This window comes from Amphiura filiformis, chromosome 16 (genome assembly GCF_039555335.1).
Source record: "Amphiura filiformis chromosome 16, Afil_fr2py, whole genome shotgun sequence".
Lineage (NCBI taxonomy): Eukaryota > Metazoa > Echinodermata > Ophiuroidea > Amphilepidida > Amphiuridae > Amphiura > Amphiura filiformis.
The window spans coordinates 55,178,514-55,206,332 of NC_092643.1; the positions used below are offsets into that span (position 1 = coordinate 55,178,514).

Sequence of the window (27,819 nt, forward strand, 5' to 3'; positions counted from 1 at the left end):
CAACTAAAAGAAACTACTATAACTGCACAATTCAACTTTGTCACAGGAATTTATTTCAATCAAAATAGGTAGCTTATACTTATAAAGCACTTTCACAGATTTTCTTGATGCACCCACCAACATTGCATACAAAATATTTCTTGTTTATAATTATGCTCTTTTAATATAATCTTTATTTTCTATAACTATGTACAAAAATATTGCATTGAGTAGACGATAGTACATTTAATAAAGCAAGGATTAATAAATTATAGCAATAATAGTGCAATGTTATTCTTCGTGTACTGCCAAAGCCAACCCATTTTAAAATAGTATAAAAAATACCTAGTTCAGTTCAGACAAATTATGTCATTTTCAAGCTTATTTTCTAATATAGTCAATCAAAATTTCAACTAAAAATTTGCCACATTCCTGGTTTTGTGATAATGGAATGGGCAGTATACACATACTACATGGTTACAGGGGGAAAGGGGCAAACTATTTTCACAAGGTACATGATGTATTGGCTACCAAACCATCACCCCAGACCCATAAGGTTAAGGGGGGTAGGCACATAGCCATTACGTACTTCCAGAAAAATAATTGACATATTCCCCCTCCCCCACATGTAGTAATTTGTTTTATTACACCAAACTTCATCTACATGTATGGGGATGATCCAGGGTCAGAAATTCACAACCAAGTGCAAGAATCCTTTTGGATTCTCCTAGTGGAGTTTTGCAAGAATCCATGGATTCTCGCTATTATAACTTTGTATGATAAATTGAAATATTTATGAGAATCCATTTAGATTCTTGCAAAGAGAATCTTTGCGAGAATGGATTCTCGCCGAATTTCTGACCCTGGGATCGCACGGTGAAATAGGTTGTGTTGTTTGCAACTGACCAATAAATTGGCATATTTATGAAGTGTATAGTAATATTTATGAAGTGTAATAACATACCATACATGTATATGGCCTAGCCAGTCACAGATAAGGCTGTTTCAAAATTATTGTTACTATTAGATGTGACAAAAAGCCTGCTGCTTTTAAATGAAACATTGGATCCAGGTGCATAGCAAGGTGACAAAAAATATGCCCACCAAAAATTACAATCCCGGAAAGCAGAGTGAATTGTATTCCCATGCCTGTAAGCAAAGGATTGTTTCACTTGGCAAAACAGGATAATTTTTTTTTTAATCCAAAAAATTAGTGCTGTATTTTTCTGGAATAAGGGAGTAATTTCGCTGGTTGCCATATCAAATTGCCAACTTAACCAGCCCAGTATTATTAGTGAATCAGTATACATGCATACATGTCACGGTTGTTTGATGTGATCATTTATTAGTTTTTCAAACAAGACATAATGTACAACACAATTTTTAGGCTAAACGGCTTAAAGCCGTATGTACATGTATACAGATGCTTTTGAGTCATTTTCAACTTAACTTTGCCCTTATTTAAAACATTATTCACTTTCACAGCATTTTTAAAGCTTTTTCGGATATAAAATGTATCTATTTATGACAAAATTGCTGGCGCTATTTAGATACTGGAAATTACTCTTTCAGGCTTTTAATAAAAATAATTACTTTTATTTTTTTGATGAAATATGTTTATAAAATTTCTTTGTTGCTTGTTTCACCTATTCCATCTGTTTAAATGGCAGTATTGATTACCTATTGCTTGCAAATTAAGAAATATGATTTATGATAAATAGCGCCATCTATAGTTTCCATTTTCTTAATAATGAAGCCAATTCTATATACATCGAACAACCGTGATGTACAAGACGAGGATAGCACACTTCAGGTGCATTCACATACAAGTACTATTTTCACTTCCAAACAGGTGAAATTCATGGCTCCTACAATGTAGGCATAACATGTGCCTGAGGTACATGTAAAAAAAAAAAATCGCAGTGATTTATAGTGCGCTACGCTGGCACAACGCCTAGACGTTGATCCACAAGCCTCAGCACACTTTACAATGTAGAAGGGGATTCTTAGTAGAAATCTCTTGATAACACAGGAAATGTGATAAGAATAGCTTTGATCATTCTCCACCAGTGAGGATGAGGTTTGTTTACAATATTAATTTAAATTATAATGCTCTCAATAAAAAAGAAATACAAAATAATGTCCCTGAAAATTTCAACTACAAAATGTACATAGTAATTCACAAGCCTCTTTACAAATCACTCTATGAAAGAAAACTGCGCATATAGATATGTACATGTATATGAATCTGTTTCATGTTGGATTGTCATTCATTAAGAACAAAATACTGAACTGAACTTCATCTTGAACGTTAGCCCACATGTCGCCTAGCAAACATATTAGGACAACACATTACTTCATTACTTGCAGGATGCCTGCAAAGACTCACTTTACAATGAAGTTTGCCAGGCACGTGGGGAAATAAAACTGAATGCTCTTTTGCTACTCATCCCCAAAATGCTGCCCCCATGACATTTTACATGTCATGTACCATATTCGTTCCATTAACCGCCCGTGCCCCTATAAGCGCCCACCCAGCGACTTTTGGTTATCCCCAAAATATACATATGTCATGTTTTTGAGTGCAAAGAATCCAAATAGTGGTTGTCCAGGGGATAAGTACATAGCTCGAGATGGTTGTCCCCAGTGATTTTTGGACAAGAGGATAAATAGTGCTTATTTCAAACACTGCACAGAATCCATACATGCAACTACTCGTGTATCAAACACAGGGCCTCCACACACAAAGTCCATATTCTGGGCCATTTTTACATGTCTGTAATTGTGTAAACAATATAAAAAATAAGTGCCCACCTAAAATGACTTAATTAAATGCCCTGGGTGGTAAATGGAATGAATACGGTATATATTGACGTAAAAAAAAAGTAACTACACAATTGCGCAAACCTAGAATGCATATTTGCATACATTGAGCAATAATGTACAATCTTTTTTTATGATTGAATTTGGTAACAAATTTCCAAAAATTTTTGGCATATTAGTAATACTGTTATCCTAACTTGTCCAAATTTGTTGGGAAGTAAACACAAGTGGTAAACAATCACGCTGATTGGCTGATCAACAGTCTTGACAACAAGACGGTTAACCAATTGGTCATCGGTGCGTAGAAGGGGAGGAGACCTTGCCACTTCTACACTAAAACCAATCAATAGCGCGTACTCAGACCATGTAAGTAATAAAAAATTTACTGTAGTACAACAGCAAAACTTACAGAGGACTGCAAAGGAGACAACAAGTTATTCCACATAGCAGCACCTGTGCAAGAATGGATTTTTGCCAAATATCTGATCCTACTCAACAAATTTCACACATTGATTGCTTACAACAAAGCCTAATCGCCATTAGCTACCCTGGGTAATATTATTCAAAAGTGTGAACTGCATTTATACACAATATTAATATTTCCCACCGGAGGTAATGAAGATGAGACTTAGTTGGACTGAACCTCAACATGATTTATACAGACACAATTAAGCAAACCAATCATATTTTTATACCATCTAACTTTAACTTTTTTCAACACTTATAGTGGTGGGGTGCACCGCTCATTTCGACATGGCGCTAGTCCGACATGCCTCTAGTCTGACTACACAAATTCCCGTAATAGGGGTGTGTCAGTCTGAAAATGAAAAACACTGCGCTAATCCGAAAAAAAGCATGCGCAAGTCCGAAAATGAAAACCACTGCAACAGTCCGACACGCCACTAGTCCGAATCCAAAATACACTGTGTTAGTCCCAATCCGGAAAACACTTCTGCAGTCCAGGGGCTATTTTAACTTGCCTCCCTGTCACGTACGTGCCGAGATAAAATATTCGTACAGTGACAATTAACAATCCGTGTAGATATGCTTTAATAGTAGACAATGGTAGAGCCTTTCTTACGGTCACATTCAGGTAAAAATGTCAATTTTTTTAATTTTTGAAATGCATTCTACTTCATCAACACTTTTATCTCATTGCACGAACGTGACAGTGAGGCACGTTAAAATAGCCCCTGAGTCCGACACTGCACTAGTCCGAAACTGAAAACCAAAGCGCTAGTCTGAAACTGAAAACCACAACACTAGTGCGAATCTGAAAAACACTGCACTAGTCCGAAATGGAAAACACTGCACTAGTCCGAATAGCGCAGTGTTTGAGTTTCCCAAATTCAGATTCGGACTAGCGCAGTGGTTTTCATTTTCGAACTAGCGCAGTGTTTTTCATTTTCGGAATAGCGGAGTGTCGGACTGGCAGAGTGTATTTTTGATTCGGACTAGCGGCGTGTCGGACTGTTACAGTGCATTTCAGATTCGAATTAGCGGCGTGTCAGACTAGTGGAGTGTCGGACTAATGCCCTGTACCAGGGGTAAGGGTGGTCAATTGAACGAAACCGGTACATACGCAACAGATTGGTTAAGTGTTAGAATAGCCTCATCACAGCTCGTATGGTTCGCATAATCAGCGCACGCATCTTCGTAGTACCCTTCAAATAAGTATGCAATATTGACCAATGGGAACATGATGACAGCACCGACCAGTGATCCAAGCTGAGTGACGCCCCCAAACCATATAAGTAGAACACGGTTGTCAGGTTGGTTCCTCAAAATCCATCCAATGGTAGCTTTGGTATAAGAGAATATTCCGGATACACAGATCCAGGCTAGTACCTGTGAAAGAAAGAAACAAACCGTTTTAAATCCAGATGTTTATGAGATCAAGATCAAGGTTTGCAGGTTTTTGCCGTAGGTGGAAAAAACCCATGGTTTTAACAGATTTTTTTCCCCTGGCAAAATCTAAAGTGATAAACATTTCACTTTTTTCATCTCAAATCTAATTATAAGTAACTAAAGTCATTTCCTGAGTATTATAAGGCCAGTTTTTGTTATTACAAGTAACATATTTTAAAAGAAATTAAAGGCATGGGCTTTCATTGCGAACTATTGTGCACTTAACTGAAACGTGTCATATCAGATTCAAACGTGGCCTTTTTAAGGACTTCATGAGACCAAAAATATATTGAATGATTCATGAAAAGTTGTGTGTTACTGTTATGAGCTTTCTGTGTTACTTTTTAATATCTGACTGCACTACAGTGTATGTGAGTTTTTGCAAGTTCTGCCATTATTGAAGCAGACAAAAACTGACAAAAACAGATTTTTGCCACTTTGCCGGCAGAAACCAGACAGGGTCTAATTCTGCATAAAACCGGGCAACGTTATTTCTATAGATCTGCTGCGCATTCAAATTGCATTGTATTGCATCGTAATTTCATTTGTGTCTATGCTAATTATGTTTACACAACATGAACTCACGTGTTTTCAAGCAAATTCGCCGATAATAGGTGATCAAAAGCGATCGGAATGTTACAAAAGTACAGATCGCATTCAGCTTACTTCATATGAGATGATCTTTGGAAAAATACGGCATAATTTGTCTTGGTGTTTGCGGAATGCCATGCAGTAAAATATTAATACGCTTGCAATTCATGATTGACAACTAACAATCGGCGTGGCCGTCGTATCCTCCACTGTCAATTTCTTATCCACTCACTAATCCTCACAAAAGCTTTGTGTTGATTACGTAATGTGTGGAGACAAATTGCAATAAGTACAATGAAATAATGAGTAGGGCGGGCTTTCTTCATCTTACGTAACAGTATTGTTCTCCAAAAAAACCCGGAAGCTTGTCGTTTGGAGCTCTAGCTGAAATACAGCAAGATAATGTAAGATAGTAAATGTAAACCTGTATTTTAGCTAGAGTATCTCGAGCTAGCAGAAACCAAACCCTGATCAAGATGTCTGCATCTGTCATCACTTCATCATTTCTTTGAGTCTAATTGGCATACAGAATGTATGTAATTTAAATATTTCCCCAGAAAACCTACACATCTGGTTCTATTTCAAGACTGGCTATTCCAGATGAAATCCAAATACCCCCCAACACATATCACCTTAATCTCCTACACAGGGTGTACAATGTAGATTTCAAATTCAGGTAACCCCATTTGAAATTCACACTCCCTGTGTGGGAGATTAAGGTCATATCTTCCATAGGGGGTGTATGGATTTTAACTAGAACAGCCCATTTGCCTAAAGATTATTTCTAGCAAAAAAACATTTGCTTGTCCTTGCCTGACTGGCCCCAATCTTCAAAATTTAATGTTGCTAAATATTGTCAGACCCAACAAGTTTTCAACTTCTACTTGTCAAACCTGATGACTAAAACTCAATTCTTTACGAATTTGGTTGTTTCTCACAATATTTTTCAAAAAAGCTATCGAACATCGGGTACCATAAACTTTTCTGAATCAATCCATTTAGTTCAATGGGAATGGATGATCGAGTTATAATAATAGAAATACAAACCTGATGATTAAAACTCAATTCTTTACAAATTTGGTTGTTCCCCCAATATTTTTCCCTAAACATCGGGTACCAGAATTTTTTCTGAATCAATCCATTTATTTCAATGGTAATGGATGATCGAGCTATAATTATTAAAATACAAACCTGATGATTAAAACTCAATTCTTTACAAATTTGGTTGTTTCCCACAGTATTTTTCTAAAAAGCTGTAGAACGTCGGGTACCACAAACATTTCTAAATCAATCCATAATTAGTTCAATGAGAATGGATGATCGAGTTATAAAATGAAATACAAACCTGATGATTAAAATTCAATTCTTTACAAATTTGGTTGTTTCCCACAGTATTTTTCTAAAAAGCTGTAGAACGTCAGGTACCATAAACTTTTTTGAATCAATCCATTTAATTCAATGGGGATGGATGATCGAGTTAAAATAATTGAAATGCAATTATTCAGCCATCCCTATCAAGAAGTGTTGCCAGCAAAATAGTAATATTTGCCAGAAATTTGTGATGCAAGATTACTTTCATGATTGCGAAAATGAACTATACCGTAAAACCCCGTCTACAAGCATATAGTGTGCTTCTGATGAAAGCTACATTAATCCAGTCGCTATTATGGAGTTTGAGCAAATAAATTACAGATCCAAGCATATGGTCATTTTCACAGTAAAGGGTGTAACTTTTGATTTTTAGGGTCAAAATTTCAAACCACTTAAATATGTTTCTGTTTACTGTAATCATGCATAGAAGCAACTTAAATTCCAGTAAAATAGTGTTTCAAGGCTTAAACCTTTTGATTTCTGATAAAAATTTGACATTTCCATAACATTTTGGTTAAAATCTAAGAAAATGTATTTTACATAAGCTCAGAAAATTATGACATGAAAGCTGGAATACATGTGAAATCCCATTCCAAAGTAAGTCAATAGATATAAGTTAAATTTTATACCATGTTTTGCTATGTTTGTAATTGCAATTTTGAACATTTTTAACATCAAGGGTCATTTGCAATGGAAATTTCCCAACCTTAAACATATTTTTAAAGTTTTAATTGGGTTCCTAAAATAATTTAAATGTCTAACTTCATGTACAAATACTACTTGATGAAAGGAACCTCTCAGCCAAGTTTCACAGAAATTGGAGTTATTTTTAGAATTGGCAATTCAAGCGATTTGTGTTTCGGAGGCTTCAGTTAACAACACAGGTGATCATAAAAGTAAAATATTTGGCTAACTACTACAAGTTGACATGAAAAAATAGGTAAAAAATATCACAATTACCAATTTTCATGCTTTGCTTCTAAGTATTGAATTTCAGTTGTGACAAAAATTAAATTATCACAGCAAGTCATTTTTTTTGTTTCGGAGGCTTCATGTTTACAATGGTTAAACATGGCAGAAGTAGTTTTTTTTAAACAACACTGTTGGGATCATCTAAGCTGTTATTTTCTTGTGTGTATTGAATCAATGATTCTATGCGGCAGATATTGCAGATTTATAACATGATAATTTTTTCACCCATTTGTTAAGTATGGTGTTATTTGCATGTGAAGCCTCCGAAACGGGCTTTCTTGGATATCAGTATATTTTTCAAGCATTAACCATAATATCAATTTTTTTTAATATTTATGACATTCTGCACATATCATGCAACAATTACAATGCAGATATCAATATGGAACATACCAATTTAGATATGCATAGATGATAATTAAGTTTACTGTTGTTTCGGAGGCTTCATTTGTTTCGGAGGCTTCAATTGTTAACGGAAAGTTTGTATTGGGTCCCATTTTCAAACGGTGATATATATCTCCATGATTTAAAAACAAGTGACTTGAGGATCTACTTTGCTACATTTTGATCAATAGATTGGATGAGCTCTTTTATTTATATTTGCCCAAGCTTGCTGAACAGTTTGTTTCGGAGGCTTCAAAAAGTTAACGGAAAATCGGTTCTTTGAAGTCAAGATTTTATAAAAATTTTAAAAGCTTGCAAATCAACTAATTTTTGTTACCCATTTCAAGTTAAGATATCAACTGTTATGAATCAAGAAGAAGTGAAGAAATAACCAAGAATTATGAACCAAAGCTATACCCACAAAGTTTGTTAACAATTGTTAACGGAAAATGAAGCCTCGAAACGACAAATATCGAAGTCCGGTTCTCAAAAATACAGGGCTGTTCACAATTAAATCTAATGTGGCAGTGTTTACTGAACATATGACCGTACTTTCAGGATAAGAAAAATTATCCATGAACTAACTGAAGAAAACACAGGGTTTTACAAAAATGTTACTGTTTTTTACAGTTTTTTCAAAATGGCAATATTAGGTACATTTAAGCCTGCTAAAACTGAACGCAGTAACTCCCGAAGATGATTATGCTACCCAAGGTAGCTGCTAACTAGATGACTTATGTGGCCAAAAATCATGGAATTCTGTGGCTTTATTAGAAAACTACGGATCAAAATGTTAAAAATCCAAAGTTACACCCTTTACCGTGAAAATGACCATATACAAACAAGTATTATTTTAAGACCGATTAATTGTATTGGTAAATTAACGCTTGCTTCGAATTAATTAAGCTTTTATAAAAAAAAACACTATATATGCATGCTTGTATACTAAAATGCAGCAAACCTTTGACGAGCGCGACTACCGTGATGTTGCAAATTCGGCGCTAACAACGCGTACAGCGCACAGTTCATTCATAAATTTCCACTCGCCAACAACAGATCGCCTCAGCAGCCAATCGGAGACCAGTGCGTGCAACGCAGTCAATACGCGATGTATCCTCACAATACGCGCTAGTCAAAGGTTTTCTGCATTTTAGTATAGACAGGGTTTTACGGTAGGTCCTCACTTATGCATTTTTTTGTATATATTTTTTTATTTATTCATTTTTATATTTTCATATTTTTTTTATTATTCAAATTTTATTTTCCATCTTTTTTCACACATCGGTCAAATTGCCCATATAATAATACAAATACATATACATCAGAATGAATATCTTGCATCATACAACATGATAATAATAAATTGTGAATTGGTTGCTTTTTTGGGGGGGGGGTTGGGAGAGGAGGTGTGGAACTATGAGGTACATATTTTGTATATGCAAGCAGTGTCCGAAATAAGGAAAATCTGGAGGTTATCCCGAGGATAACTAAAGCATAAATTCTGCTTGTCCTCAATACATTTTGGTTGTCCCCATAATGTGTCATACTTTTGGAGGTATAATATAGTGATTGTCCAGGGGATAAGTACATAGCTCAATATGGTTGTCCCCAGTGATTTTTGGACAAGAGGACAAGAGGATAAGTACTTATTTCGAACACTGTATGCAAGATTTATATTGAGCTACAACAAATAATAATTAGATACAAAGTTACTTTGTTCGTTTCCCGCAGGTGTCCTGAAATCCAATATTCAGATTTGTTTCATTTTTTAGGTCATGATTTATCCTAAGTATGGCGTAAATTGTACAATATCAATGGTCTAGCCTATTATTAAATAAGGCATAAGTCTATTATAATACCGTTGCATTGCTTTCCATAAAAAAAATGGGTGCACTTTGGATGTAATCAGAACAGATTGGGTCAGTCAGGGTTTTGTAATTGACTGTGATAGGTCTCACTCTCTATGTAATCACGGGACCAACAGCTTAACATCCCCTCTGAATGACGGGGTACTAGGCATAGCTGGGGGTTGTGGCGTCCAGGGCTATGGATACATAATGGCGCCACCTTCCATTCTTTAAACAATTTGCGTGCAGAGCATATGAAAATAAGCCTTCCACTAATTAATTTTGGTTATAATGAAGTTGAATATCGATCTTTCAAATGACTATTTTCAGAAATGCGCGCTAAGATTTTGACTTTCATCGCTCGGAGGGGACGCTGAATCGATGCTAAATTCAGTGGCGTATCGTGGCCGCTTCTCCCCTGGAGGGCTACAGAAAATGTAAACTATGCCGCCCCCTGCAGCAACAGGGGAGAAGGTTGACCCAATTTTTTAAATACTAAATAATTACAGGTAAGGTATAGTTACATTAGTTTTCCATAATTTTCAGGCTTTTTTCATTAATAATTCTTCTTGCCGTCCCTTCATCTTCTGCTGCCCCTTCTTTTTGGCTGCCCTGCTTTTACCCCGGGCGGCTCGTGCCCTCAAAGCCACCCAAAAAATATGTGCATGGAATTGGCCAATTTGGCACCCTAAGGTGGTGCCCAGGGCACATGCCCCCCTTGCCCCCCCAGTCACTATGTCACTGGGAATACTCTTTTTTGGTCAATTTGATTGATGTTTGCTTTTCATGCCAGTCTAGTGCCCTCCCTTATTTACCTTTTATTTGTTACATTTGATTACTTGTTTGCATAAATCTTAATAAAACTTACTATTAAAACAGAGCCAATCATCTCAAATTGAAGAGGTGGAGTTGGACTCATGGCAGCTATTGCCAAGCAGTAGCTCCCAGCAAAGGTCCCAAAAACGTCATCACACCAACTAAGAAGACTCATACTAGGGGCAGCCATAACAATGAAACACGCCACAGGGTTTGCCACATTGGCTAGTGTTGCTGCTAGAAGATATGTGTTCAATCCGTATGCTCCGGCTGAGTAACTCTGTATGGATGCCAGTATCCCGTTGCTAAGTGCATTCACAAATGCAAGGACACCAAACAAGTAAGCATATTGTAATTTTGAAAGTCCACTTGGACTAGGGATCAACTCTATTTCTTGACTGTTTAGTACTTTGCTTTGTGCTGCATCACCGCTGTTATCTATCGTACCATGATTCCCTGTCAAATCTTTGCTCCTTTCTAGCATGCCGTGACTCTCGGCACTTTCGATCCAGAACTACTGCTCTTGATGCTTTGTACAGATTCCGCTCGAATGTACTCTCTTTTTGCTATGGGAAGAACATTGAGAAGCACAAAGCGCTATGGCGCTGCACGACATCATGCAAAATAAAACCAGAAGAAATCCTCTGGTGGAAAATTGGCTGGTTTGGGCTGCTGCATCCAAGCAGTGCAATTTACTACATAAGTTTTATTGTCAATTTCACGTACTTCATTGTAGGTGTAATTGGCTACACATATATCACCGCCAACACCTTGCCCAAGTGCCACCAAACTTGGTAAAAGCGCACTGAATCCTTCGCCGACAAAATACCATGTGAGGTACATGTGTTTGAAACGCGACATAAAAGGTGTGAAGGCTACCGATGATGTGCAGTCCACGATGGATAAGAAGAATGTAAGGCATAACAAAGCGGTGCTGTGAATACTATTGTCAATATCCCATACAGTAGTTTCATCCCAAAAAAACACCATCAGCAAAGTGGATGCGATGCCAACTACCATAACTACGCAGATAGTCTGTGTTTCTATCTTTAAACCCTTAGGTGCCCACCAATTAGCTAGTGTAAAAGTCAGCGGTCCTATGTTTGCAAGTTGGATAATTATAACGAGATAGGAAGCCAAGTTGTATCCTTCGGGTATGCCTAATGCTACCAATAGAGGGAGCTCTACCCACATTCCGTTAATTGCGACCCATGATCCAGTGCCAAATATGACCACCAAAATCATTACAGGGAGTCGTTGGAAGAAATCTTTCACAGCTTCAGAAGCCATGGTGGTTTTGGTGTTGGTAAAATGGAGTACTGAAGAACTAGTGGCAGGAATTACTTGCTAGTAGTACAACATAGCTCTCTGCAAAGAAAAATAAAGGAAAGATGATAAGAATAGATCATATTTTAACTAGGACACATCTAACTGGTAACATTTGTCAATGCCATAATTACATAATTCATTATCAGTTTATTACAGGGTGTCCCAAAATGTTGGCGCTGGCTCCATACAGATGCTGTGATTTCTTTCAAAACACTGTAAAACCCATGCCAATCATTTACCATCACATGGTGTACTTAAATACCATGTGAAAGACTTAATCCTGAAGTCGTTTAATTCCAATCAAGGAAGAGTTTTGATTTAAACTGTGGATCCCCATTTTATTTGCACTTCCACCATAGCTCCACAGTTTATGCAGCTTTTTCTTTAATTTTACCTCATTATTCCAGCTTAAAATGATCTCCTTGACAGTTGTTACTAATATTATGTAATAATAATAATATTTGCAGAAGAATAACCAAATCATTTGACTGAAGTCATAAATTATGGCTTAAAACAACAAAATAGCCCTGGGTCCTTTAAAATAAGCGCTTTCAAGAGTGCTTTTCCAAGTTTCCAGTTTCCTGAATACACTGGCTGCATGTAAAAGAACCCTGGGCTGTGTGTGTGTGTGTGTTGGGAGGGGCCTAGGGGAGTGACCTCACCTCTACAAAACGTTGCATCAACTAGGTGAGCTTAAAATTGCTATTAGTTCTCTATTAATGAGTTACATTTAAATAACTATTAAAATACATTTCGTACATTAGACATGAAATGTAATTGACACCAAATATGGGTGTCTCTTTATTGGAACACCCTGTACATGTATACATGCTTATCATACTGAAAGTTATGCTTTACATCACATCACATTGTGTAATTTAAATTAGGTAAGGGGCTCTGCAATAATTATGAGCCCTGGGGGAGGGTAAAATTGGGGGCCAAGAAATTTTGGTGAGCCAAAAGGGGCAGGCAAGCAATTTTTGGCAAGCCAAGAGGGGGGCAAGCGATTTTTGGCACACATTCATGGAGTGCCTTTTAAATAAAACGCTCTTAAAAGGCTTAGGAAAACAGTACAGAAACGCTTAATACAATTTCCCTGCTTGCTGCGCTCGCAACACGTATCTAGACCATTTAAGGTTTGTAAATTGGGATACCAAAACTTTTTGGCATGCGCAAGGGGGGGGGCGAAGAGGTTTTGACAGGCCGAGGGGTGGGGGGGGCAAGCGATGTTTGGCAAGCCATTTGGAAATCCCCCAGCTCATAATTATTGCACAGCCCCTAAGTAGTATTGCATAAAAACCATGCAACACACATGATGTAAGAGTGATGTTCTATATGTTTGCAATTCTGGCAACTAACATAATAATTTCACCTAGACACTTCCTTACAGGAAGTATTACACCTAATGTCTCCAATATATATGCATATTATTTCCATCAACGAAGTAATTCTAGATCTGATATAAGAGAATAAAATGGGCTACAACTATTACTAGTATTCCAGTCAAAATCCATGCACCTTTATGTCAGATATAACCTTAAATCCATACATTGTAACATTTCCACAAAAAATAAAAATATTTAGTATTTATTTTCCACAAAATGTAAGTTTTCACTGTTAGATATGCCCCCCTTTTGATGTTACAACTGCAAATGTTACAATATGGGGTGTAGATTTGGAGTCACACATTCAAGGTAATCCCATTTGAAATTCATACTCCCTGTGTGGGAGATTAAAGATTAAGGTTAGTAATTATTTTAATTTAATTTGGTAGTTCACAGCATCTTGCGAATGGTAGTGAGATTCGGCAAAATTGCATTGATCATTTCATAGCGAGCGTGTAGAAGAATTCAAATATCACAGATACATATCACCTCTCCCATTTACAATTAGTGCATCTTTTCCAACTTGTAAATATTTAAGTGCCTCTTTTAATTTACTCTAAAGGTTAACATACTAGCTTTAAATCACATCAAAATCATCTCGGCATAGAGTTGAAATAGTTAAGATATTTAATACATGTACACATGTAGTTTATGTATTATTTCCACTTTTCTTGAACTGCAACATATTGTTTTGTGAAAAAGTCCACTTTGACTTTGGGTAGAAGTTAATTTTTCAAGAAATATTGTTTGGCAGTAGGCACACACACCCTTACCACTTGGGTAACTTAATTTCCATATGCATACAAATCAGTTCCACTTGATGAGTATAAGTCAATATAGAGCGTGAGAGATCAAGACAGACAAAACATGTACTGCCATTTCCTCTGCATTTTTACTGAACCATGACATGGTATCAGTCTATAATAATAGTGTATGTTACTTGCTTACTTACTAACTTACTGACTAACCTTTCAGTCTGAAATGGACATTGAATCTCAAAATGCCACAAAGGTATGACCCCCCCAAGTGGTGTCAAATGAAAGAGAAAAAAGTAAATTAATAATATAATAATAATATATCCCCACCAGGGTGTGACACCCATCATAAGACCCGGGTCAATATTCATATCTAGGTCCTTTTCATATCTCAAAATGCCAATGTATGCACCCCCCCTCGAGTGGTGTCAAATATATATATCGAAATCTACAAAGAAAGTATCTGACAGTATACCACAATAAACTGCTGAAGCCCCATGGTTCAGATGTGGTGCGGTAACCACTCCAGTTAATTTATTTGTTCATAAAACTGTTCAATGCACATTGCACACCTGGTATGTCATTTAATTACTGGATTTTACAATTTTCAATGCATCCTATATACTGGGCTATTCCAGAAAATGAGTAATAAAACATCAAGAACGCTGGAAATGGAATGGTATTAACAAATTAATATGGCAGCCATGTTGGTGGATAGTTCTCAAATGACAATAGGGACAGGTCTCTAGATTGATCGATTCCACCATCATATGAAGAGCTTATTTCCAAACCGTGTTAAGTCCACAAGGTTCACTTTGAAGAAAATCAGGAATTTTCTTTATGGCAATGAAAAAAAGTTCGATTTCTATAAAATTACATTGAAGTGAAGGTGACATATATAGGAGCATAAAAATATGTAAAGTTAAAATCTAGAGACTTTTTATTTTTTTTAATGAATTAATTTGTTTTAAAAATAGCATGGACTTAACACGTTTTGACACAAAACACCATTTCTGGCATGGACTTAAAACACATTTTGACACATAACATAGTATCTGTAACACAGAACTAACCATATATTTCTCAAACTAGTCTTAAAAGATAACAAATTTATTAAAAACATACAAAATGTTATTCTCTCTACTATAAAACACAATTTTGCCACAAAACACCTTGCATCTCGAACCCCCTCCTGCCCATTTTTACCAAAAGTTGACGTTTAAAATATTTCAAAATTCAAAACTTAGTTGTATTGCATTTCTCAGAATTAAATTAACGTCATTTTCACTGACAATAAGTGATGACCTGAAATATCCACTTGTTTTACCACATTATCGAAATTTCCCCCTCCCCCATGCTGCCACCCTAATCTCATATTGACAGTCGTAAGTTTTTAAGTCTTTAAGTCCTAAGTTTTTTTATACCTTTAACTTTTAAATAATACCTTGAATTTTGATAATCATACAAAATAATAATATGAAAAACTAACTCTACCACCATCCTCTAACATTAATTTTACCATCACAACCTCTCCCTCTCCCCATTCCCAACCTGTTCATGTTTTTCTGGAGGTATCTATCAAATATTTAAGAATTCCCATACAAACTAGGCCTACTAATATAAAACAAACAAAAAAAAACAAAAAAAAAAAAAAAAACAACAACAACAACAACAACAACAACTTTTTATTCAGACCAAATTCAGGTATACTAGTCTCAGGACCAAACAAGAATGAAGACGCAAAGCAAGGCTTTGTTGTCAATCATGCAGAACTTGGGTGATTAACTATTGGAAGCCCTATGCCATGCTACCTGCCTACAAGGGCAGTGTTCGTGGACTTAACACAGTTTGCTAACAAACTGGATTGGACTTTTTTGGAAACGTTTTGGAAAAAAATCGATACTTTGTGTGTCAATATTTCGGAACTTGACTAATTTTGTAAAAAAACACAAACATTGCTGGATAGCCCTAGTTACTCACTACCCATTTTCATCAAAATCTCAATTTTGAAGGTGGGTGGACTTAACACGGTTTGGAAATAAGCTCTTCATATACCTACAACATGTTTCATTGTATTATCATGTGCAGTTCTTTATGATCAGTATTCAGTATGAAGGCTCAAATTTAAATGATGATGAATCTGTCTCAGTCATCATTTGTGATGTTGTATTATACATATCCCTACAGTACTGAGTAGTAACTTTTCCATAAAAGAAATGTCTGCATTACCAAGTTTGCTTTCTGGAATCAACTGGAATTCCAGTTGCCAAGGTTTGTACTGGGGAAAAGCTTGGAAATGCAATGAGCTCTCAAATTGAGGATTTCCAATACCGTATTGAACTTTTTTTTTTTTTGCTGGATTTCCAACAATGCCTTGACAAAATAAATCTGAACTCCTCTCACTATGGACCACATTAATGGCCTCATCCCAATGGCATAGATCAATTAAACAATAGACCTCAATTAAACAATCATGTAGTACAACATCACACCACTCCACACCATACATAAATTCTGCCAGTCACATTTCCCCAATATGAAATTTTTTTAAAGTAAAATTTTAATTTTAATTTTACTTCATTAAAGTTTGGCGGAGGCGGGGTTCGAACTCACGGCGCACTACTTTGGACACACTATGAACCCAGCGCCTTAGACCACTCGGCCACTTGTCTTGTTGCAATCCATTTGAAACTTATTTGAAGATAATACTCGCAACTTCAACGTAGGCCTACCACGTGACAAGCAAAGGCAGAAAACGTACCATATTTTGGAATTTTATTTACCTAAAAACATTAATGTGTATTATTAGCAATCAATTGTTGTTAACTGATGCGTGTTCTATAGGCCTATACAAAAAAATCCAACAATAAACATGATATATGGACAATACATTACATGTATATGGGCCATTCTTCGGTCACGTGTGTGACATAACTGTAGGTATGTTCATAAAATTTTGAAGTTCAATATTTTTAGCTGAAAGTTCTTTCATTTGAAAGAGAATCAAATTACCTAAACAATAAGGGGTCAATCATGTTTCTAGTGCATATACTTTTGAAGTTAAAGACAAAAATAGTGACACCAAATTGTCCAAAATTGTGTGTGTGAAATTGTGACAGCAGGCACATGTACAATGTACACTACTGTATGTGACCCCAGATGACCTCCTATTCTTTACTGTAAGAAAGCTATTTTGGATGGTCTTGATTTGCACACAAATTGCTTTTGCGCTTTAACGAGCGTCCACTTGGTGGAACATAGATTGCACTATGTGATAGCTTATAAATCCATTATTATGCCAGTACCAACATAAGTCAACATCACTTAGGTTTTGGTTGTCAAAATTAATTTTTAGTAATTTTTTCCATTGAACCCCACAGTAAAGCCATTTTTGGACCGTACAGGCACATTCCACTTCCCTATGGACGAATAGCGCCACCTATAGTGTGTGATGTGAGCCTGACTACCCTAGACTAGGTAGGGGTATTTCACACTAATGCTCCTGTGCCTGCTTTATAAATAAAACAGATAACACCATATCTTTTGCATGATAGTTACACTAATGTCTATACTTTTCAGAAATATTTTAATATTTTTTTTACGTTGTGTTATTTTCGTGTCAGGGGTCAACAAAGGGTCGGTCACGTGTGTGACATCAGACGGATGCAAGTTTTTGGATTTTAAAATTCATTTCTAAATTTCTGTGAATGTTAAAGGACCTACAATTCATACCAAATGTAGTAAAGCATTGATATCTTGCAATTACAATGACACCAACATTGACAAGAAACATTCATGCCTAGCTGTGTTAATTGAGGGTTTGATACTAAACGTTTGGTAACGTGTGTGACATTTGGTTTTGTTCGTCTGAATGTCACACGTTATCAAACTTTTGGGTGAACAATTAAAGTATTTTATAAAAGCAAATTTGTTTCCAAATTTATTTATTATATGCCCTATAACCAACTAAATGTATTGTTTAGGGAAAAACAGTGGTGTGATGTCAACAATCACTTCATACAAACCTTCCATTAAAACTGAAATAACCGGATGGTGACACAGAAATCCATATTCTTAGGGGTAGGGGTAAAACATGGGTCAGTTTTTGCTCTTTTAAAAATATTTCAGGTGATGTTGAGCTAAAACTTTGTGTTTAGGTTCATTTTGTGATTTACTTTTATATGGCAACTACAAATCAGGTAAAAATTTCATGTTTGGATTTGTTTTCTTCCATAAAGTCCATTTTTAGCCTATTTGTGTGTACAATCAAGGTTTTATCACATTTGTGAGGACACAACCACAAAATGATACCATAGCAGCAAGGTATCAAGAATGTTGGTACTTATTTTGGTGTCAGTGGATAGAGGAGACCCATAGCTATACATTAATACCAAAATTCAACATCATAAGGTGCTCTTAATGGAATTCCATGGCGGAGTTTGTACGTCACACACGTTACCAAACTTGTCACACACGTGACCCGGTCACGTGTGTGACTTGTTACTATCATGAATTACATAAAAACTAAGAATAATAATTTCCATTTAGGAAGCTGGAATGGAGGGTATAATCAGTCTACCTTTTGACATAAAATATGAAGTTCAGTTAATAAAATCTTTTCTGATGGTAAAAACAATTGCATGTTTTTGGTCACGTGTGTGACATACAAAACCAATTAATTTGTTTCGCTAATTACGGGATAGTTGTGGTTTGAAAATTTTTTCAACAGTTCTGATTTGTTTTAGTGGCGTCATAACAGTCTATTTTTCAGGAAATTAAAAAAACACAATTATAAAAAGTTAAAACTGCAGTAAGTGTTAAAATGGCCCAAAAACTATACGTTTAGACCCAAAACTAACAATTATGTTAATTTATGCAAATTAGGGTGTTCGGCGATTAATTTTTCATAAAAATTATAGTTCTTAAAACTTTGAACTGTACTTGTCACAAAAAAGTTAAAAATAAATGATACCTACAATTTGATTTTTTTCAAATTAGTTTCATTTTCTGAAGAATGGCCCATATCGATTTTGATACGTGCTCGTGTGTCAGTACATTTCCATGGTCAGTAAAATACTATAGAGGAACCTACCATTTTTCTTGTATAAACGTTTGATGTTTTGATCAAGTATGTGAATAATCGACATTAGACCCTTAATGTTTTTTCAGGAAATAAAAGATTAGATTACCATAAAAACGAAACAGTAATCTTTGGTTGGGTCTAATGTAATATTCACATAGAATTTTCAATGTTTTTTCTATCCTTATTCTTGCTAAATTAAAAAAATATTTTGGCGTATATAAAATTGAAATAAAATTCTCTGCCTCTTAATCGACATAAAATGTGCTACAATTGGGTATCACGAATCGTTATATATGATGTGCAGTTAATATTCATATTTTCATTTATACAGAGGATGCTTCAGTTTTGACAGGAAAAATATTTTCTTGAAAACCCTCTCACTCGTTTATTTTAAAAAGGTTACCACGCTTCCCTAGAATGTGCAATAAATTAGCATTAAAATTTTTCTTATTCTAACAGCAAGGGTTTCTAGAATGCAGTATGGCGAAATGTGGTGTAGTGCAACATTTTGACCTCAAATTGCAGAGTATGAGTTTTTGTACCCAAATTTCAAAGGTCATTCAAAGAATAAGTAAATATATTGGGGATACAGAACTTTGCCCTGATAGATGAGAGATATTTTGTGGGTGTCGGAGAAACCGTAAGTTCCCATTCCAATTCGCATTAATAAAGTTTTTTTGTTCATTTCAAGGCATGGATTAAAAGAAAAAAAAACTATGCTATTAAAAAATGTTACAAAATGTTGTTTTTAAAATGAAGGAAATGTTATCCAAACAGTTACAATGTACATTTCAAGCTATTTCAGCCATTTTCAGGACATCACATCAAAGCTTCCATTGGGCACCCCATTCCTTTTTTATTATCAATATTATAATTTCAGATATTATTGTATGTGCTAAATAATAATCATAGTGCCAAATTTGGGTATTTACAATCTATTTTGTGATAAAAAATAAAAAGTCCCTCCTCCTCATATTTGTTTGGAAACCCATGAGAAACATGTTTTAATTTTAACTTGGCCTTAGGCCAAAAAAAAAAAACATGTTTGTTTCCTGTAGCAGGTCCAAAAAGTCAAATCGAAATGTGTTTTTTATTTTTATTTTTTTTATAATCCATGTCTTCAAATGAAAAAAACACCTTTTTTGCTGCAAATTGGAATGGAAATTTACCGACACAAACAAAAATCATATTTCTTCATTCAAGAATATTTATGATCCCCTTTCAACCTGCAGATTAAAAAAGTATTACAAAAATGTGTGATGTTTTCTCCAGTAGTTTTTCACTAAGTTCGTTTGTTGTGTGATGTGTAAATGTTTACTCCAGTAGCTACAATGTATAGTGTTTTGTATTATTTTTTGTGATTTTTTTTTTTTTCTTTTTTTGTTTTGTTTTTCCAAAAGTGAAAAAAAAATCTAAATGCGCAAAAAAGCAGTCAAAAATGAAATGCATGCACGCTACAGGAAACAAACTTGTTTTTTTTTTGGCCTTATCAGTCATATACAAGTATTATCAGTCAAGATGTTTTCCAGACAAATTGTAAATTTAAATCAATATTGAACATCACATTACTTGAAAGATAATATTCCATGACATCAATAATGGCAATGGTTCCAAGTCCAACTCTATTTGAACACACACCATATTGGTCTGTCTGATTGTACAAAGTGCCGCCAAGAGCCATGATCATGATTATGGGCCCGGTGGTAAAATGAACATCAGGGACCCCTTTTTACGGGGCCCCTGAGGCCTCTTTTCTTTGCTTTTATGGGCACATTAAGGTGTGTTTTCTTTATTTTTTTACGGGCCCCCTGGGACCCCCGGCCCAGGGGTAACGCACCCCCTTAACCCCCTTGTCGGCGGCACTGATTGTACATCATAAACCAGAGATGTACAAAAGTGTGTAAAAGATAAGCAGATTTCCTGCAATTGCAGGAAATCAGTTTTCAGTTTACTTCCTTGTTTAAAAAGTGATATATAATGTCATCATTTAGAGTATTACCGGTATTAAATGTTGACAGTTTTAGGTCAGCAAATTTGCTAGCTTCAGTTATGCCATTTACATACTGTACGGTTGACTTACGGGCATTGATAACACTTTTATATTTGAGTGACACACCAGGATTAAGTGTACAATGTCTTGTACGGATTTAAACTGGAATGCACTTGTAGCCTGTGGCGTAGCTAAGGGTTGTGGCGCTTGGGGCAAGGATACAGAATGGCGCCCCTACCCCCTTTCCAATTCCTAAAACAATTGTGTGTGCGAAAATTTGCACAGATACTACTAATTTGGTTATAATCAAGCACCGGAAAAAAGCGTGATTTTTGAGAGCAAATTTTATGCACTAGTTTTAGAAAATTAAATGATTTGCGATTTATTCATAATATTCCCAAAATGCAGGCAACTTTGTGAAAACTTACGTTTTTTAGAAAATTAATCAAATGGATACCTTGGAAAAATCGGAAAATTTGTGGCCGAACCGAAAATTCGCAATTATACACAAAATTCACGAATTTTAGCGTTTTTTGCACTTCGCAAATTCTCCCGGTGCTTAGTTACAGCTGTATAATCAAGTTGAATTTTGACAGTCTTTCAAATGACTATTGAGTAATGAGTATTTACGTTGAAATGTGCACAAACATTTTGACTTTCACGGTTTGGAAGGGCACAGAATCAATCTAGGGGGTCGATTTGGCTACCCTAAGACAGCGGCTCACAGCGCCCAGGGCACGTGCCCTTCCTTGCCCCACTGCTTGTACATAATTAGCCTCTTTACAATTGGATCTTATCAGTCAAGTAGACAAAAGTGTTCTTTAAAGTTTAAATAAATACATTCAATACAATTTGTCAATTGAATGCTGATACCAAAAGTGTCTTAACCTTCCAAACAAATACAATCAATGATATCATTTGTCTTGTTTGTATAAGGTCATTTTCACAGTAAAGGGTGTAACTTTTGATTTTTAGGGTCAAAATTTCAAACCACTTAAATATGTTTCTGTTTACTGTAATCATGCATAGAAGCAACTTAAATTCCAGTAAAATAGTGTTTCAAGGCTTAAACCTTTTGATTTCTGATAAAAATTTGACATTTCCATAACATTTTGGAAAAAAAAAAAAAAAAAATGTATTTTACATAAGCTCAGAAAATTATGACATGAAAGCTGGAATACATGTGAAATCCCATTCCAAAGTAAGTCAACAGATATAAGTTAAATTTTATACCATGTTTTGCTATGTTTGTAATTGCAATTTTGAAAATTTTTAACATCAAGGGTCATTTGCAATGGAAATTTCCCAACCTTAAACATATTTTTTAAGTTTTAATTGGGTTCCTAAAATAATTTAAATGTCTAACTTCATGTACAAATACTACTTGATGAAAGGAACCTCCCAGCCAAGTTTCACAGAAATTGGAGTTATTTTTTAGAATTGGCAATTCAAGCGATTTGTGTTTCGGAGGCTTCAGTTAACAACACAGGTGATCATAAAAGTAAAATATTTGGCTAACTACTAGAAGTTGACATGAAAAAATAGGTAAAAAATATCACAATTACCAATTTTCATGCTTTGCTTCTAAGTATTGAATTTCAGTTGTGATAAAAATTAAATTATCACAGCAAGTCATTTTTTTTGTTTCGGAGGCTTCATGTTAACAATGGTTAAACATTGCAGAAGTGGTTTTTTTTTAAACAACACTGTTGGGATCATCTAAGCTGTTATTTTCTTGTGTGTATTGAATCAATGATTCTATGCGGCAGATATTGTAGATTTATAACATGGTAATTTTTTCACCCATTTGTTAAGTATGGTGTTATTTGCATGTGAAGCCTCCGAAACGGGCTTTCTTGGATATCAGTATATTTTTCAAGCATTAACCATAATATCAATTTTTTTTTAATTTATGACATTCTGCACATATCATGCAACAATTACAATGCAGATATCAATATGGAACATATCAATTTAGATATGCATAGATGATAATTAAGCTTACTGTTGTTTCGGAGGCTTCATTTGTTTCGGAGGCTTCAATTGTTAACGGAAAGTTTGTATTGGGTCCCATTTTCAAACGGTGATATATATCTCCATGATTTAAAAACAAGTGACTTGAGGATCTACTTTGCTACATTTTGATAAATAGATTGGATGAGCTCTCTTATTTATATTTGCCCAAGCTTGCTGAACAGTTTGTTTCGGAGGCTACAAAAAAGTTAACGGAAAATCGGCTCTTTGAAGTCAAGATTTTATAAAAATTTTAAAAGCTTGCAAATCAACTAATTTTTGTTACCCATTTCAAGTTAAGATATCAACTGTTATGAATCAAGAAGAAGTGAAGAAATAACCAAGAATTATGAACCAAAGCTATACCCATTAAGTTTGTTAACAATTGTTAACGGAAAATGAAGCCTCGAAACGACAAATATCAAGTCCGGTTCTCAAAAATACAGGGCTGTTCACAATTAAATCTAATATGGCAGTGTTTACTGAACATATGACCGTACTTTCAGGATAAGAAAAATTATCCATGAACTAACTGAAGAAAACACAGGGTTTTACAAAAATGTTCCTATTTTTTACAGTTTTTCAAAATGGCAATATTAGGTACATTTAAGCCTGCTAAAACTGAACGCAGTAACTCCCGAAGATGATTATGCTACCCAAGGTAGCTGCTAACTAGATGACTTATGTGGCCAAAAATCATGGAATTCTGTGGCTTTATTAGAAAACTACGGATCAAAATGTTAAAAATCCAAAGTTACACCCTTTACCGTGAAAATGACCATAAGGTTACCAAACTGTTTTGTTTCACAACCACTCTAATGCTGTTACCTAAATTCTACAAATTAAAGGTGGGTAACCTGATTGACAGCCTCATAACCCCCCCCCCCACACACACACACACACACACCCCCCACACACACACACACATTGTCGCATGTAAATGCAGATAGTGGTATCAGGTGAAAGCTCATATTTTTTTCTCATTACAGGGTCAAAATTTGGTGAGAATCCATTCTAGAGAAGATTCTCGTCAACAATATTGCAAGAATCTAAATGGATTCTCGTAAATATTTCAGTTTATCATGTGAAGTTATATGGCGAGAATACGTGGATTCTTGCAAAATTCCACTGGGAGAATCCAAAAGGCCAGAGAGAAGACAGGTAAAAAATCACCCATACCCCACAAAAAAACCCACCTGCAACCCGCATTAAATGAGTTGAACCCCCCAAATTGTACTTGTTGTCATCGTTGTAGTCATGTATGTATGTTGTAACTAAGAATTCTTTTTTGCATTGAATACGTATACAACAATCATTTTTCATGAATAGATGAAGTTTTCATTCCCAGCACTACATGTAGCTATCTACTTGTATGTATTTCTGGTATTTATTCCTATCTATAGGCCTAATGACAAATGCATGTTGATGGTGCAGGTCTGAGCTGAATGGGCTAGATGCATGGCAGTGTTAATTATTCTCAAACAGTTATCACATTATTAACGTATGATTTAAAAACAAAAATGGTGAAAATGCAGTTAAATATGTGTTTAAAGAAAACAGCAAGATTACAGTTGAGTGTATTGAATTTCCAGTTATAGCCAAAATAATTAATTCTTGATCATGAGAGCCAACTTGGGTACGCACAGTTATTTGCGTCGAGCGTACTACGCAAATACCGGCACTTACGGTGCAAACACAGCTTCTGAGTATTGACCAAAGTCGTTGCTAGGCAAGGTCAAGGTTCGGTCATGCAGGTCGCGCGATCGTGTTATTCTATGAAAAGTACGCTTACGTAGAAGGTACATCCTCTCATGATCGAGAATTTGTTGTTTTGACTATAGTGTAAATTGAAAACAAAACCTGCATTTTACCTGACAACAAATCGATTTTTTTTTGTAATGACAATGCCATATTGGGTACTGAGCATGAGCAGATTGTATTTACGTGCAGCGGCGGCGCCATCGGGGGGCAGCAGGGGGCAATTCCCCTATGATCTGCAAAAAAAGAGGTAAAAGGAAGGAGAAAGAGAAAAAGGAGGGGGAGAGAGAAAGAGAAAAGGAGAAGATATTTAAATAAAGTTGTTCGTTTTTGTATTTTGGGCCAATTTTCAGCAAATTTTCCCCCATGAAAGTCACATGGCCTCTCACTTTATTTCACTCGCTTTGTGAACATTTGTACCATAAACTTATTCTGTTGCCAAAATGTGCTGGATTTACTCTACACTACACTTAAAGGGTTTTTTTTCCAATCCTATCCCCCCCATGTCAAAAAGACATTTATGCTACTGGTTGTGACTTAAACTTTGCATATTAATTAACCGGGTCCTTGAAAATACGCTCTAAATGATAGGCATGATCACAAAATTTTCAAGTAGGTTTTTTCGCATGGAAATTATTTTGTTTAAAAAGGTGATCATTTTTAAAAAATGAGGGGTCAACCATGCATGTCTGTAGCTCAAATATCAACAAAGTTATGGGCAAATGTCTGTTTTTAGAATTTTTCATTTTTCTGCAGCCATCATTGACAACAATGCCTTACTGTACAAAAGAGCCAGTAATGCATCATTTTTCACCACGATGATCCGTTTTACACAAAGGCGATTTTATTTTATGAAATCTAGTATCACTGCATGATGACTTCTGTATCAAGGATAAAGGATCAGCACTTTTTAGACTACGTCTCCAAGTTTCTGGTGTCCAAATTTCAAAATTTTGTATTTTCCTATGGGATTACACAGTTAAGCCATTTACTGTGGTCGCAACTTTTTGAGCTTTTTGAGTTGAACGTCACCCTCTATAATAAGCAAATTAATGTGGACATACTAATGATAATGTAATGCCCGATCATTTGTGTATAAGGATGACAATATGGAAGGAAATGATCAGGTAAACTTAACACCATGGTCAAAAGAAAGAAATTTTATTTCAAGAAAAGGTGAAATTGGACTGGGAAAGCATGGAAAAAAAGTAAGAAAGGTAAAATTGAACGTAATTGAATAGGTCCACGCCTAAAACCAGCGGGCCGAAAGTGGGTCCGGAATGAAATCCATGAAAATGTGCGGTTGGAAAATAAATAAATTTAAGGTGAAAATGGTGTGCATGGCCAAGCTTCATTTGTGCTTTCATTTTTTTCCAAATTCTGAGGGGGGGCATATCCCCCCACGGACATTGCGCAAGCGCGACCGCATAACAATCATTCAAAATTGTATTGCCACCCTATCAAAATACCCTGGCGCTGCCCCTGTAAACGTGTATGAATGGAAGCGCTGCGGTATCTCATATCGTTTACTGATATGCTTAGCCTGAGTCGCTTGGCCTGTCTCGAATAAAATCGCCATTCATAGCTTTTTTAAAGAACGAGTGGATTTGCCATACATTGTACTGACTATACTAAAATGCAGCAAACCTTTTACGAGCGCGACTACCGTGATGTTGCAAATTCGGCGCTAACAACGCGTCGGCACACAGTTCATTCATAAATTTCCACTCAGCAACAACATATCGCCTTAGCAGCCAATCAGAGACAAGTCGTAACGCAGTACATACTGCTGATGTATCCTTACAATACGCGGCTCACAAGGTTTTCTGCATTTTAGTATATCACAGCAATTTTTGACACAAAGATTATAGGGATGATGACGCTGTACATGATCAGTGCAATCATATCAATCAGTGGACAGTGGCGCAATCATATTCATATCATCAGGGGTTGCACTTCCCTGACATCATTTATATCAAAACACATACAAAATTTTTAAATAAATAGGAAAGCTTACCAATGCCCCGGTCGATGCAGTGCTGTAAATCATGTCATGCTCATCAACATGCCCAGAAAAATACTTAATAAATTAAAGGTATGCTACACCGTCAACCGGCACACAAATAAATTATTGGCCACGATGGCATCTACTTCATGAAGTTTCTAGCCGGCAGTGCTGGTATTAAATTTCGCTGCCACAAACAGCTTTAAGCTTACAGTAAACCCCGATGGTAAACCTGCAGTAAATCAATGCCACCAGCCCACCACCAAGGTCATGCATGGGTCACATGTACCGGCACATGCATGTATCGAACCGCGCTATCGAAATCGAATCAGGTTTGGGCGATACATTCATAATTTAAGGGCGCACACCACCAATACTGCGTCCCATTGAAACACACATAAAAAAAAGTCTGTTCTTTTGCGCGATTGGGCGATTTTAGACCTTTTGGCAACAATTTGAATATAAAAGACCACCAATCGATTGCAAAGTGATGAAAGCTTAATATATATTTCAATGTACGGGTTGTCTAGTCTCGGTACCAGCCGGTTTGTGCTCCTCCGTCACTTTAGTGGCGGAGGAGCACAAACTCGGCTGGTACTGAGACTACGGGTTGTCTTGTGATTGAATTTTGAGATATGGGCGTACAAACAGCGCCATCACCAAGTTTCGACCTGTTCGCTATCCTCAAGTTTCTGTCCATTTTTCAGTCCGAGGGCCTACTTTTTTCAAACTGTGTTATATATTTTTTGGGCCATCCACGTTCATGTACCTACAGTTTTACATATATTTATGTATCAAACAAAATAATGT

At 35.8% G+C, this 27,819-nt stretch overlaps 1 protein-coding gene across 1 annotated transcript; it reads right to left on the bottom strand.

The window, feature by feature from the left end:
- Positions 1 to 30: 30 nt before the first annotated feature.
- Positions 31 to 27,212, bottom strand: LOC140136227 (solute carrier family 52, riboflavin transporter, member 3-B-like). The gene is given in 4 exon segments (XM_072157949.1): positions 31 to 4,650; positions 10,744 to 11,195; positions 11,198 to 12,059; positions 27,022 to 27,212. Coding segments are annotated over 3 exon segments (1,527 nt in total). The 5' UTR covers positions 11,982 to 12,059; positions 27,022 to 27,212; the 3' UTR covers positions 31 to 4,359.
- Between the last annotated feature and the right edge of the window lie 607 nt (positions 27,213 to 27,819).